General features: G+C 31.2%; 1 protein-coding gene across 5 annotated transcripts in view; it reads left to right on the forward strand.

Annotated features, from left to right (window-relative positions):
• Nucleotides 1-15,800, forward strand: part of USP15 (ubiquitin specific peptidase 15) — a 114,150-nt gene that overhangs the window by 39,858 nt on the left and 58,492 nt on the right. For all 5 annotated transcript variants that reach the window (XM_019732414.3, XM_019732415.3, XM_088800381.1 and 2 more), the window contains 2 exons: nt 7,729-7,874; nt 11,879-11,940. In XM_019732414.3, the coding sequence (XP_019587973.1) occupies nt 7,729-7,874; nt 11,879-11,940 (208 nt within the window). The remainder of the gene's footprint in view (nt 1-7,728; nt 7,875-11,878; nt 11,941-15,800) is intronic.

Here is a 15,800-nt window from a genome sequence, read left to right on the forward strand (position 1 = left end):
AAAAACAGCTTGAAATAAAAATTATAAAAGGTAGTTGTTTTCAAATAAAGTTATTGGAAAACAAGATCAATAGTAATAATTTGATCTTGTTGGAAAATGTAAATGGACAATTGAGAAGGACATGACAACACAGAACTCAGCAAGGAAGAGTGATTAGCACATTTATGAATTATGCCATTATATAGCTTTCCTTGTTGAAATGGATCATTAAGTATACTTTGATTAAAAGTAAATAAAAGTATCTCTGAATTTCATAAATCATTAGACTTTCACCACTTACCCATTTCACAGCAGGAAAATACTTTTAACCTACTTTTTTCATAAAATGGTACCATTCTTCAGTACTCAATACTTGGTTAATCCTAATGTTTTCGCCAAATAAAATGTTTTATAGGAATTTTTTATTTTCACCCTCTTTATTTAGCTAGAACATTAAGTTAGAGATGATGCAACTTCAGTAAACTCATAGTCATCTTTCTCAAATGAATGCTTAAAATATTAGGAATTCCATGTGTAAATACCATTATAAGAATACTATTATGAATAAATTACTTAACTTTTGAAGTTCTAGATTTGTGGAGCATATTCAGGAAAATAAAACATTTCTACATACTAAAAACTGAAAATTTTCAATATAATACAGTAGTGTCCCCTTGTCAGTGGGTTATATGTTCCAAGACCCCTGAGTGGATACCTGAAACCACAGATAGTACCAAAGCCTGTATACCATGTTTCCCTAAAAGTAAGACTTAATCCAAAAATAAGCCCCAGTTATGATTGTTAGCCAGACGAACGCATTTAGTACATTATGACGATGTTCCAGAAGATGACATGACTGTATTTGATTGTTGTATGTGAAAAAAATAAGACATCTCCTGAAAATAAGCCCTCATGTCTTTTGGAGCAAAAATTAATATAAGACCTGGTCTTATTTTGGGGGAAATATGGTATAAGACCCAGTCTTATTTTTGGGAAAACACGGTATATACTCTGTATATACTGTAGTGTTTTTTCCTATTCACACATACCTGTGGTAAAGTTTATAAGTTAGGCACAGTAAGGTATTAACAACAATAACTAATAATAAAATAGAACAATTATAACAATATACGGTAATAAAAGTTATGTGAATGTGGTCTCTCTCAAAATATTTTATTGTACTGTGTTCACCTTTTCACTTAAAGGAAGTACTTTATGGCTTCTCTTTGGTGTATCCAAATTGCCAGCATCTCACTCTTGTATTTTGGAGCCATTATTAAGTACAGTAAGGGTTACTTGAACATGAGCACTGCAATACAGGAACAGTTAATCTGATAACCAAGACAGCTACTGAGTAACAGGCCGGCAGCATATACAGCGTGGATGTGCTGGACAAAGGGGTGATTCACATCCCAGAAAGGACAGATCAGACAGCACGAGTTTTCATCATACTACTCAGAACACTTGCAACTTAAAATTCATGAATTGCATATTTCTGAAATTTTCCATTTAGTATTTCAGACTGCAATTGACTGAGGGTAACTGAAACTACAGAAAGCAAAACCGCAGATAAGGGGGGACTACTATATATAAAATTATATTAATCACGATATTAAAATGTGCACAATAAGAATCTATACGTCTGTCCAAGAAGGATAGTCTATTGAAATTATTTCTGATAGTAGTCTCTGAAATGTTCAGCCAACTGGAATGTAATTGAGAAGCTACCTCTTAAAATACTTGATACAGATGTTTTTTAGTTACTTTTAAAGTTTAATATTTTCTCTCCTTACCTCATTTCTATAGGGAAATTATATATAAATATGAGACAATCAGAAATCTTATTTTAGAACATTAATTCACCAAATAGTAGTTTAAAACTCAAAGGAAGATCAGCAATTGGTTTAATTTCTGAATTTGAAGTGAGCATTATGGAGTTCTTACATTAAGTTCTAAGTAAGAATTTATCAAGGTGATACGTAATTTGTAAAGAATCTCTGCTTCAAAAAGTTTATGATTAGCATAAATTTTAATCAACATATTTTAATTTACCAATACTTTTTACTTAATTTTTAAAATTTATTGGGGTGACATGGTTAGTAAGTTTATCTATATAAGCTTTCAAGTGTACATTTTTATAATACATCATCTATATATTGCATTGTGTGTTCACCACCCAGAGTCAGTTCTCCTTCCATCATCATATATTTGACTCCCTTTTCCCTCTTTTACCACCTCCCTCCCCCCTTTCCCTCTGGTAACCACTAAACTGTTGTCTGTGTCTCTGAGGTTTTGTTTGTTTGTTTGTCTTGTTTGTTGCTTTCAGTTTTGTATCCACATATGAATGAAGTCATATGACTCTCGACTTTTTCTGTCTGACTTATTTCGCTTAGCATGATAATCTCAAGATCCATCCATGTTGTCACAAATGGTAGTATTTCATCTTATGACCGAGTAATATTCCATTATGTGTATGTACCACATCTTCTTTATCCAATCATCAATCGAAAGACACTTTAGTTGTTTCTATGTCTTGGCTATCGTGAATAATACTGCAATGAACATAGGGGTACATACATCTTTATAAATAAATGTTTTCAGAATTTTGGGGTAGATCCCCAGGAGAGGAATTGCTAGGTTGTATAGTAATTCTATTTTTAATTTTTTGAGGAATCTCCATACTGTTTTCCATGGTGGCTATACCAGTTTACATTCCCACCAGCAGTGTATGAGGGTTCCATTTACTCCATAGTCTCTCCAACACTTGTTATTACTTGTCTTGTTGATAATAGCCATTCTAACAGGTGTGAGGTAATATCTCAGTGTAGTTTTGATTTGTATTTCAGTAATAGCTAATGTAGTTGAGCATTTTTTCATACATCTGTGGACCATTTATTTGTCTTCTTGGAAGAAGTGTCTGTTCAGGCCCTCTGCCCATTTTTTAATTGCATTGATTTTTTTGTTTTTGAATTGTATGAGTTCTTTATATATTTTGCATATTAGCCCCTTATCAGAGGTGTTGTTTGCAAAAATCTCCCATTCGGTTTGATTCTTTGTTTTGTTGATGGTTTTTTGCTGTGGAGAAGCTTTTTAGTTTGATATCATTTATTTTTACTTTTACTTCCCTTGCCTTTGTGGTCAAAATCATAAAATCTTCTCCGTTCCCAAGGTTCATAAGTTTAGTTCCTATGCTTTCTTCTGTGCAGTTCATTGTTTCAGGTCTTATGTTTAGATCTTTGATCCATTTTGAGTTAATTTTGGTGTATGTTGACTGATAGCGTCTAGTTTCATTCTTTTGCAAGTGGCTTTACAATTTTCTCAGCACCATTTATTGAAGAGGCTTTCTTTTCTCCATTGTATGTTTTTGGCTCCTTGTCAAAAACTATCTGATCCCATATATGTGAGTTTATTTCTGGGTTTTCAATTGTATTCCGTTCGTAGGTGTATCTGTTTTTTTGCCGATACCATATATTGAATATTTTGACTATTGTCACTTTGTAGTATAAATTGAAGTCAAGGAGTGTGATACCTCCAGCCTTGTTCTTTTTTTCTTTGGATTTCTTGGATATTTGGGGCCTTTTGTGATTCCATATAAATCTGATAATTTTTTGTTCTATTTTTTGAAAAAATGCCATTGGGATTTTGATGGGGATTGCATTAAATCTGTATATTGCTTTGGGTAATATGGCCATTTTAACTGTGCTGATTCTTCCAATCCATGAACATGGCATGTCTTTTGTCTTCTTCAATTTATTTTAATAATGTTGTATAGTTTAAAATGCTATATACATTGGATATATGCCTTAAAATTAAATTTTTGTATAATTAAATTTTTTTATTTTGTTAGAGCTGCGTTTTCAAACTGTGTTGTCTATACTTTGTTAGTCATTAATCAGTTTTAAGAGTAAAGAGGATGAAATAGAAAATATTACAGTAGAAAATGCCATATGTGTATGTGCATACTAGGTCACAGTTTCTTCCTGTAAGTCTTAGTTTTAAAAGTTTGAAAGTCTATATTAGAGCAAGTTTGCTTTCCAAGCAAAGTTTGGAAAAATTAAAATTAAACATGTCAGGAATTTTAGAAACTTAACGGTTGTAGTTATAGTAGTTAGCAGTTATTGAATATTTACTATGTTTTAGGCTCTTTACAGAAATTTTCTTATTTAAATCTCAAACAACTCTATATCCTCTTCTTATAGGTGATAAAGCTGAGGTTTACAAAGGTTATGTAAACTACCTAGGTTCACTCTGATACCAAGTGATAGAGCCAGTATTTTAACTCCTTAACCAGGGATTTCATACCAGAGTCTCATATCTTGATTGCTGCCTTATACAATCTATACAAGTGCCAATTGGGCTGATTTTATTCTTCTAAAATAAGTGAATTCTAAACAATAAAAAATTTAGATAAAAAGAAAGGAAATATGGGATGTATATGTTTTCCCTGTGGTCTTTTGAAAAATACTGATTAAATTATTATCAAAATAGCTAGTGTGTACATGAAATATAGCTATATGAATTATAAATAGAATTGAGAAATAGAAGTATCTGTTTTCTTTTTTTACCAAATTAATAATGTCTTACTTTTTCAGCTAGTACTACCTACATTGATTTATAATAAAAATGATAGTAGCCATAGGCAGAATCTAAATAATTTACCACATTTACAGCCCAAATACTTTGCCTTTGAATATTTTTCTTCCCAGATTGATATATTTGGGTATTGAACATGTTCTAATGTGAAAGACCAAATTTGGTTTTATTTTTTCTTTAAGGATAACACTAAAAAATTATTTTTGTTATAAAACTTCTTGGAAAATGCTTTATGTTTATAAATTTATTAATAGAATTGCTTAATTTTGTTATCAAATGTTCCTACTAAAGATTTTTGTCACAACAATTTTATTTCTATTATCTGTATTAGTGTTTTTCTATCTCTGTATGCTTTTCATTAACTGCTTAAAGGAGTCTGCTTAATATATGGAAAAGAACATGCATGCTCTCAATGCCGTGATATTCTCAACTCCAGTGATCCTGCTCTGCACCCAACCTCAGCCACCAGTTCCCAAAGACTATCATTATCTATAACTGCACTTGCCAAATCGCAATCTGAGCATCCTGCTTTCTGACTTCCACTTTCTCTGCTGCCATTTTCTCTTGAGCTCACTGCAGCAGACATTGAAGCCTACATTCCCTTGGCACTGCTTCTGTGATGGTCTCTAGTTACTTCCATGTTGACAAATCCAATGGTAACATCGAAGTCTTCCATTTTCTTAATCTGCAAGGAAAAAATTAACATTTTATTCACTTTTCCACCTAGAAATACTTTCTCTTCACATGTCTTCCAGGGCAAAAGTTCTTGCTTACATCTTCTCAGAGTTCTTTGTAAATTCTTCTTTATATTCCTGATCTCAAAACATCCATGCTTAGTCCTTGGATCTCCTCTCTTTTCCTTGGTGACTTCCTTTAGTCCCTTGGCTTTGAATACTTTCTGCATATTGATGTCTTTAACTTTTATATCTTCTATCCAAAACTCTCCTTTAATTCCAGTGTTAACCATTCCATATTTTCACTTGTATCTGATAAGAATCTCAAGATAACAACATTTGTGAAACTAAACTCTCTCCTTCCCCCCAAAACCTTCTACTGTCATTCTTCTCCATATAAGTAATCACCATTTGCATTCTTCCAATTGCTCAGGCCAAAAATCTTGGTATCATTCTGATTCTCTTTTATTTCTCACCCTGCTTATAATCTGGCAGCATAACTTCTTAGCAATTCCTTCAGAACTGTTCTCAGTCTGACCACTTAACATTGGTTCCACTGCTACCACCAGTATCACCTTGGTTTGGATTGCTGTAGTAGCCTAGTCTCCCACCTTTGACATCCTGCAGTTTGTTCTTTACTAGTAGCAAAAGTGAACATTTAAAATGTCAATTAGATCATGCCACTTCTTTGCTCAGAACTCCTCAGTGGCTTCCCTTCTTAGATAATATGCATACTTTCATAGCTTACAAGATTCTATATGATCCTACATGAGTACCTTTGTGGTCTCATTTTTACCTTGCTTTTTCTACTTCAGCCACATTGGTGCACTATGCTGTTCTAAAACATGCCAAATACCTTCAGACCTTTACATTACTCTTTTCTCCTGCCTATACATGAGTATTTTGTAAAACTCAGTAAAGAGGGAATTCCCATATGTGTTTGTATGCTTATATTATGGATATAAATATCTGTATTAATAGGAAAGTGTCTGGAAGAAGAAATACCAAATGTTAAGAATAGTTATCTTTAGGTAAACATTTTATTTGTATTTGTATTTTCTGAATTTTTGCAATGGGCAAGAATTATTTATTTTTAATAGACTAAAATCCCCTCCCTTCCTTGGCTTCTTCCTCTGCCTTCCTTCTTACATAATGTTCTGTTTCTTGATCTGGGTGCTGGTTACATGATGTGTCCACTTTGGAAATTTATCTTGATATACTGATGACTTGTGCATTTTCCATATCCATTTACACGTCAATAAAAAGAGCAAAAAGAAAAAAAGTAAACCTCCCCACCAAACAAAAATAGGAAGCAGTACTGTCAGATGATTGATTTTATGTAATTATTTAAATATTCTGGGTAATTTGCTTTAAGTTTTGAGATACACTGTAAGATTTACTACTAATTTAATGCCTTAATCAAAATCTCATTTACTACGAGAGTATTAAAGAACATTAGGTTCTAAGTAGAACATAAACAGTGTTATTGGACTATATATAATTATGTAGAATAGGCATGGGGGGGTTTTGTATTTCTTCAGAGGGCATGTGTTACTACGTTCAGTATTTTGTAAATGTTTTTTCCAAAATTAACCCAAGTATTCACAAATTTAGAAATATTGTATAATTCTTAATGTCATTAAATATTTGAATTACAATTTTCTTGAGTCTAAGTTAGAGTTATTGACCAGAATTTAATAATTTTAGTAGTATTTTCTAATTTCTCTTTCTAATGTTTAAACATTTTAAAGATTCATTTAACTATGGTACTGAAGCTTAATTATATTTGTACTCTCAAATATATATATACTCCTGTGTCTTATTTTATAGCAGGTTAAGCTGCTCCAGTTAAAAAAAAAAAAAAGAAGAAGACTTCTTTCACTCATATAATTGATTTAGAAGCAAGTAAAATATATGGTTTTACTTTAAAAACAAGAAATTTTGAGCAATACAGACTTCCCTTCAAAGAAAGCATTTTCCTTTCGTTTGTGTCCACATAGTCTAATTTTTAGTTAGCTTTTGAAACAGTAAATTATATTCAGTTTAATCTAAATGTTCTTAAATTGGTTAAGTTATAATTTAAAATATTTTCTATTTGTAGCATCTCTGAATCATACTTTAATTTCTAACTCCTACATATCATCAGAAAATATGTTGCTTTTATAATGTGTAAAAACTTAGTTTATCCTATAGGACATAAATTATACTTTAGGGTTATATGATTGAACTCCTTTACCTTTTGAGGCCTCAATTTCCCTATTTAATCTATCAGAGTTATAATTACCATTTTGTTCCTTAAAACACACCAGGTCTTAAAAACCTTCTTTATTGCTTTTTATATATTTCTTACATATTTGTTTATCTGTTTTTACTATTGTATCAGTATTTAAAATTTAGAGTTTTTATGCTGGTGAGCACTTAGTTGTATGTGGTATATTTTAAAATATTTATTCTATTTACATTTTTTTCTCCTTAAATCTAGATACAATCGAAAAGGAAATTAGAAAAATCTTCAATATTCCAGATGAAAAAGAGACCAGATTATGGAACAAATACATGAGTAATACATTTGAACCACTGAATAAACCAGACAGCACCATTCAGGATGCTGGTTTATACCAAGGACAGGTATTGTTTAACAGTACTGTTTATTTTAAGCATACCATACATAAACATTTCTGGAGTCACAAACTTGGTTATGCTGCCAATCTATAATGAGTTCTACTGGCTCTGGCTTCGTCTTTCCAACTCATCTCTTCCCTATCCCTGCTGGTCATTAGCTATAAGTTCTGTTTCCTTCCTTGAGCTTGAGAATAATCTACTTCTTAAAAAAAAATTATTTTCCGTCAAAAAAACAGCTGAGAAGATAGGTCAACAAACTCTGTGTAAAGGATCATACAGTAAGTGTTTTTGACTCAGCCATCTGTATGGTCTCTTTCACAACTACAATTCTCCCATTGTAGTAGCACGAAAGTAGCCATAAAAGATATGTAAACAAACAGAAATGGCTATGTTCCAACAAACTATAAAACCAGTCATTGAGCTAAGAGAACTGTAATTTACCAGCTCCTGCTAAAAGGTATCAACCCCCAGTTCAGTCTTTCTTTATGATCTAATTCAAAGAAATGAAGTGTTGAGAAATGAAGACATTTAGACATAGTCAGCAAGTCCTTCTAATCCCACTTTCTAAATATTTCTTGAATCAATCTCTATGCCATTCTCAGCCCTTGTCTTTCAGTAGTCTCTGAACAGATCCCTCTGCCTCCAGTCCACTCTCAATCTTTCATATTTCTGTCAATACTCTTCCTAAAATGAAAAACTTACTTCCTTTTCATAAACCTTTCCTGGCTCTTTAACAATTACAGAATAAAGTCCAGGCACCTTTAACACAGCATCCAAGTCATGGTTTGATCTTTTGTCAATCTTCCATCATCTTTAGATTATCTTTGCTTTGTGATTTACACTCTTAACAAAACCAAACTGAACAGCTTATAGTGCCCTAAGCATACTGTGCTATCTAGACTCCTTTGCTTTCCTATATATTATTTCATCTGCCTGTTGTACCCTTCTTCCCAATTCCTACATCCATACAGCAAAAAGTCCTTTTGAACATCAAAATATTCAAACTAACCATTCCATCCTATCATGTAGTCTAACCAGATCAGATTACTCATCCTTCAAATTCCAACTCAGATACCACATCATCTCTTCAGCTGTTTCTGATCTGTTTTTCTCAATATCCATTTGAAGTATAGGATTTTTGTACGTTAGAGAAAAAGTTACTCCTTTAACTTCCATAATGATTTATATACGTCTTTTGTATCATTTATGATGTACTTTAGTTATTTATATATTGTGCTCTCCACTTAGACTATGAGATGCTTATTTTGGATGGACTTTCCATCATATATTTTTTGGTATTATTTTTAGTACCTAACAGAGCCTGGTGCTCCAATATATGAAAGTTTTTGTTTTGTTTTGTTCTATTTAAAATTACTATTGACATCAATAATATGATACAAGTTATTAAAAATTTTAGTGGAACAGAGGGAAATTAATTTTTAGTAAATGCCTACTATATGTCAAGTGTTGCAATAGGCTATAAAAATAGTGATTTTCACATTTACTTTAGCCATTATGTTCTTAAGTGAAATCTTACAAAATCTAATATGTATTACAATTAAAAGGAGAGTTACCTGATTGAAACTGGAGTGAGGAACTTGGAACTCTACTGTTTAGTCAACACACCCTTCCCTAATCAGCCAGCTCCCTCTTTCTGTCTGCAGAGAGACATACACCTCTGTTCTTGGTTACCATCCAGCAAGCCTTGTGGTAGCTCCAGTAATACAATTTGAAATATATAGTATTATTTATTTAACTCTTTTCAATGCTTGATCCTATGTAATGGCTATTATTGTTTCCATCATGTACTTTAGAAAACTGAGTCTAAGAGAATTTAAATAATTTGATGTTCTTGATAGGAATGCATTTACCAGCTTGCAGATGACAGCATAAATTATTTTAAGAAGGATGAGATTAAATATCCTTAAGGACATTTGATCTTTTGAAATACGAATGTTTCCAAAAATGTGTATTAATTTTCCAGATATTGTAACATTTGTTTTCTAATGATAAATAAACTAAATACTATTCTAGACTTAATATTTTTCTTTTTTACTGAAATTGAAAGTATTTTTATTATGAAGTGAAACAAAGATATATATTGAAGAGAGTGCCTCCCACATTGAGTGGTCTTTCTCTCTCTGTCTCTCTCTCTGTCTCTCTCTGTCTCTCTCTCTGTCTCTCTCTCTCTCGTATTCAATTTAATTAAATTTTGAAACTTTTCTAAAAATATTTTCATTTTGAGTTAAGGTTTGAAACAGCAAAATTTTCTTCAGAAAATTATACAGTTGAATAAAGGAGTGAATTTTAACATTTCTGATGGCTTTCAACATTAATATCTGTGATTGTAAAATCATGGAATTTTAAGTACAAATACTGTTAGGAATTAAGACGTTGTGGTTAAACTTTAAATTATTTGATTCTTACTTTATTTTAGGGCCTGCCTTTTAAAAACAAGCCATAAACAGTGATATTAAATGCATAACTTTGAAATTTTCTATAGCTAAAATCTTTTATAATTGATCTAAGTCCTCTAAATGACTGTAGATATTTGTATATATATAGTTTGTATTTGATAGCTGTATAGTTATGAGTTACAGTAAAGGAAAACTTTCTGCAAGAGTTAAAAATCACTAAATTGAATATTATAAGTGTAAAAATATATAAATATATGACTATATCAGAATGATATCAGAAAATTGAGTATGCTGGTTGTCTGTGGCAGGTAGGGAGAGGAATGATCAGGGAGGGATCCGGATGGTAGGTACACAGTATACTACTTACTTATATGGTACGTATACTTCATATGTTCATATATGTTGTTTTGAATGTAGGAAATACAATTTTTTAGAGACATCTTTAATATTTTAATTAGCATGCTTTTTCAGGAACATGGTTTCATGAATTTTTTTTACCAATATTTTATTGTTTGTTGTATGTATTCTGAAACAGGCTTACATTTTACATGGTTAGGATCCAAATGCCAGTTTATAAATGGCCTGAAACTACAGTCCAAGAAAGTGTATTACCAAGAGTTTGTAGAGTAGGTTACAAAATTGGAACTTTAAGAAAAACTTAATGAGACTGAATAGGTAGAATGTGTTCAAGTTTGCAATACCTTGAATTTACTTCAAGGCTTATTTTCTATATTATAGTTTTCCCATGGAAATTTAGGTATTATATAACTTGTTGAGATTATCACATATTTCTTTTGCTAGTTTAATTGTTTTTGCTTAGTTTTTCTTTGCACAGACTCACCCATAGCAAAAACTAGTAGAAAGGCTTTTTTATACTGGAAAATATGAGGAAGGATTCCAGGATGTTTTAGAATCGAGTATATCTCTGCCTTAGCCAGTACTTTTCATTTATTAGAGGTAATTTTAGTCTATCTTAACCATACTGCAATAGGGAACTTCACTCTGATTCTCATAAATGTGGTTCTGTCATTTACGTATTAAAAATTTCTATAATTTACATGTTAATAGTAAATAAAGACAAATTTCAAGGCCCCACACAATGTATAATGTGTGAGTTGGAATTGTCTGTGTCACTGTTCCTCAATACTTACATGATAGTTAGCTAAGATCATATATCAGTATGTTTAATAACAACTACAACAATTTAATGAACATCTATTTTTGTTTTTGCTCAGTACTAAGTTACAAGCTACAAATAAAAGAGAAATAGAAAGTGCACTCCCTAAATTCAAGGAATTTATATTCTACCTACTTGGTTTAAATTTTCTTATAATTAAAGTCATAAAACCAATGATTTTCTTCATAGTTTACATTCTTCTGACTATTAATTGCTTATTTCTTACATTTGACTTATATTTTTGTCTCCTTTGCCCAGCTTTGGAATCAAAATGCAAATACCTTTTCACCTTGTCTGCGGTGTCCTTTAATTAATCACAGGGTTATTTTAGTTTATTAGTGAATTCAGCTAATCTTCTAAAACTATTTTAACGTCACGGTTAAGAAAAACCCTCTTTTATTGTGTCATATTTGCAGGTGTTAGTGATAGAACAGAAAAATGAAGACGGAACGTGGCCAAGGGGTCCTTCTACTCCTAAGTAAGTCCTCCCACTTTTTATGGGTTATTGCATGGGTTTGAAGCCTTTGATTTGAGATAATGAAATCCAGAATGAGATAGAAGAATGTAATTGTATGTTGCACATATATACAACTTTAAATTTTAATATTCTCAGTATAGAAGTTATCTAAATTTGCTCTTAAGATGCCATTACTAAAAATGCTTCCGATTTAAATCTCCAAATGAGGTACAGTATAAGTGTTATAAATATTATGTTACATTGTCTAATACAGTTAAATCACTCTTAAATGTTTTGTTAAATTTTTCTTCAATCTTGTGATATTTTTCAAGTATCTGTTAAAAATGTTCTTTAACAGAATGGTTCTGATATGAAAGTAATATTTTTATTAAAATGAATGTTTTAGAATATAAAATCATAAGTAGAATTAGAGGAGTATAAGAATTGCTTTTGATAATAAGTGAGGGATGAAAGAATTAGAAATCTTTTAAACTTTTTCTTTTAATTGTGGTAAGAACACTTAACATGAGATCTGTCCTCTTAACAAATTTTTAAGTTCACAACACAGCATTGTTAAGTCCAGGCACATTGTTGTACAGCTGATCTCTAAAATTTATTCATCTTGTATAACTGAAACTTTATTCCTGTTGAGCAGTAATTCCCCCATTTCTTCCTTTCTCCAGCAACCACAATTTTACTCCCTGTTTCAAGAGTTTCACTAGGTTAGATGCTTCATATATCATAGAATCATGCAATACTTGTCCTTCTGTGACTGGCTTGTTTGACCTAGCATAATATCCCCCAGGTTTATCCATCTTAGCATACATGGCAGGATTTCTTTCTTTTTTAAGGTTGAATAATATTCCATTCTATGTATATGCCACATTTTCTTTATTCATTCATTCATTCATTGTTGGACATTTAGGTTGTTTCCATATCTTGGCTATTGTGAATTGTACTGCAGCGAACATGAGAGTGCAGATATCTCTTCAAGATAACTGATTTTGGTTCCTTTGGATATAGAAGAGATTTCTGGATCATATAGTAGTTCTAATTTTAATTTTTTAGGAACCTTCATACTATTTCTATAGCGGCTGCATCATTTTATATTTTCACCAACAGTATACAAGGGTTCCAATTTTTCCACATTCTTGCTGGCACTTGTTATATTTTGTTCTTTTGATAATTGCCATCCTAACAGGTGTGAGATGGTATCTCATGGTTTTGATTTGCATTGCCCCAGTTATTACTGATGTTGAGCATCTTTTCATATACCTGTTGACCATTTGCTCTTTGGAGAAATGTCTGTTCAAGTTCATAGGCCCATTTTTTAATCTGGTTATTTGGGGTTTTTTTGCTATTGAATTGTAAGTGTTCCTTATATATTTTGGCTATTAACTCATTATCAGATATTTGGCTTAAAGATTTAAAAATACAACCTGAATTTATAAAACTTCTAAAAGAAATCTTAAGGGGAATGCTTCATGACATGCTAGTAGGTGGTGATTTCTGCAATATAACAGCAAAAGTACAAGCAACAAAAGCAATAATAGACAAATGGGATTACATCAAACTAAAAAGATTTTGCATAATAAAAGAAACAATCAGCATAGTGAAAAGGCAACATACGAAATGGGAAAAAATATTTTTAACGATTTTAGAATTACCAGATCCACGATCCATTATCAAAAACATTTAGGGCTAGTTGTATTTCAATATTCATACTTTTCAAACCTTTTAGAAGTAATATAAGTACATATGCCACCTATTATATTTCAGTAGAGTCCAGGGGGACTGTCATAATCAAACACATTAATATTCAGCAAATATTTGCACTAAATAGGGTAAATAAGGACTGTAAATAGCTTCATATCAGTTCATGTTAGCTTGCTCTCAAATGAATTGCGAAAAAAAGTTTTAAGTTTTCAAGGCTTTTGAAATTTCAAATTTTCTAAATAAGAAATTGCGGACCTATATTTTGAAATGCTTAAAATAATAATTCTTAAATCAATAATAATTTTGTAATTGTTAACCTAGCAAATAAAAGAGAATGGCCTGGTATTTAATTTTCTTCAAAACTAAAATGCTCCTTTAACGAATGGCTCTCTATCCTTTATATCTCGTGGGAAGTTTTTTCATTTAAATTTCATGAGAACATGCCTAAGTACATTAATTCTATTCTTACTCTACTTAATTGGATATAATACAATTATATTAGGGTAGAACTTAATATAAGATTGTAAAAGCACATGATACAACTATGTAGATTTGATTGATGAAATTTTTAGGAATAATTTCTTTGTGAATGTTCACATTTAGTCTTTTGATCAGAACTATTATTGTTTTTTTCTAGCTTATCTTTAGATTGTAATACACTTGTTTGTTAATAGCTTTAAATAATTTTGAAATCACAAAATTCCTTATGAGTTACTATAAAAGTACCATGAGTTCAAATATTGAGAGATCTTGTCTATTTTAAATTATTGGTTTCATCTGATAGAACTAGTTATATATTTCATTTTATTATCTTCGCTATCTGCTAGCGCAATACCATTTTAATTTACTTAAACAATTGTAGTACTTGCTTCTGTAAGAGAAAACACGATTTCTTATGTTATAGGTAACACACTATGCACATGCAATAAATATTGGTTAATGAAGGTACTACACTAGGGTTTCAGAGAAGTACAATTAAGAGTCCCATTCTTCACTGAATCAACCAGTTTAATAGAGAACCTAAATATTAAAGCATGAAAAGTTAAGTATCTATTCACTATAAAATGTGAGAAATACCATACAACAATATGTATAAATTGCCAAATGACATTTTATTAGAATACAAAAAAATTGTTTTTTTTTTTGAAATTAGCATCTGTATATGAAAACACTCTCAGAAAACTAAGAGTAAAAGGAAGTTTTTCTAACTTGATAGTCTATATACCTGATCTCTGTAGTAAACATATTTGAGTAATTTTCAACACAAAACAAATAAGATTGCAAGTTAAACAAAGAAAATAAAATTCACTATTTGCATAGGATACAATCATCTACATAAAATCCAAAAACAATCAGCAGACTACTAGAACTGAGAAAATTTAGCAAGGTTCTCTAATACAAGGTTAATTTTTTTAAATTAATAGGTGTTTTCTATGCACAGGTCAGCAATCTTTTTTAAAAAGGACCAGATAATAAATATTTTCAGCTTTGTGGGCCATATGGCCTCTGATTCAACTACAACTCTGCTGATATAGCTTAAAAGCAGTCATAGACATTATGTCAACAAGTGGTTGTGGCTGTGTTCCAATAAAACTGTTTTTACAAAAACATGTGGCAAACTGGCTTTGGCTTGTGAGCCAAAGATTCCTGACCCTTCTTAATTACCATTAGTAACATACTTAGAAAATAGCATAACAGAAATTAACCTAATTAGGAATGCATCAAACCTTCATAGAAAAAATTCTAACTATTAAAAGGCAAAAAATTATCATCTACAATGGTACCTCGGTTTTCTAATGTCTCCGTTGATGAACATTTTGGTTTACGAGCACTGTAAATTTTTTGAGTCTATGGCATCATTAGATAATAAAATTCATGCTAAATTTGCAGTTTTAGGGATTGATTTTAAAGGTCTGGAACGGATTAATTCATTTTGCATTACTTTCTATGGGGAAACCGTGCCTCGGTTTTCGAACATTTCAGAACTGGAACGGTCTTCCGGAACCGATCGATTACATTCGAAAACCTGTACTATGTGTCTTAAGATTTCTCACGTACTATATGCCTTAACCTAGTAATGCCTCTTTCTCTAAATCTGTCTTGTCAGTGCCTCCTATTCAAAATTCTATTCTGTTTTTTTTTTAGAAACTTCACAAACTCATTCT

The sequence above is a fragment of the Rhinolophus sinicus genome, chromosome 1 (assembly GCF_057876585.1).
Source record: "Rhinolophus sinicus isolate RSI-liver-muscle chromosome 1, RSI-T2T, whole genome shotgun sequence".
In the NCBI taxonomy this organism is placed as follows: domain Eukaryota; kingdom Metazoa; phylum Chordata; class Mammalia; order Chiroptera; family Rhinolophidae; genus Rhinolophus; species Rhinolophus sinicus.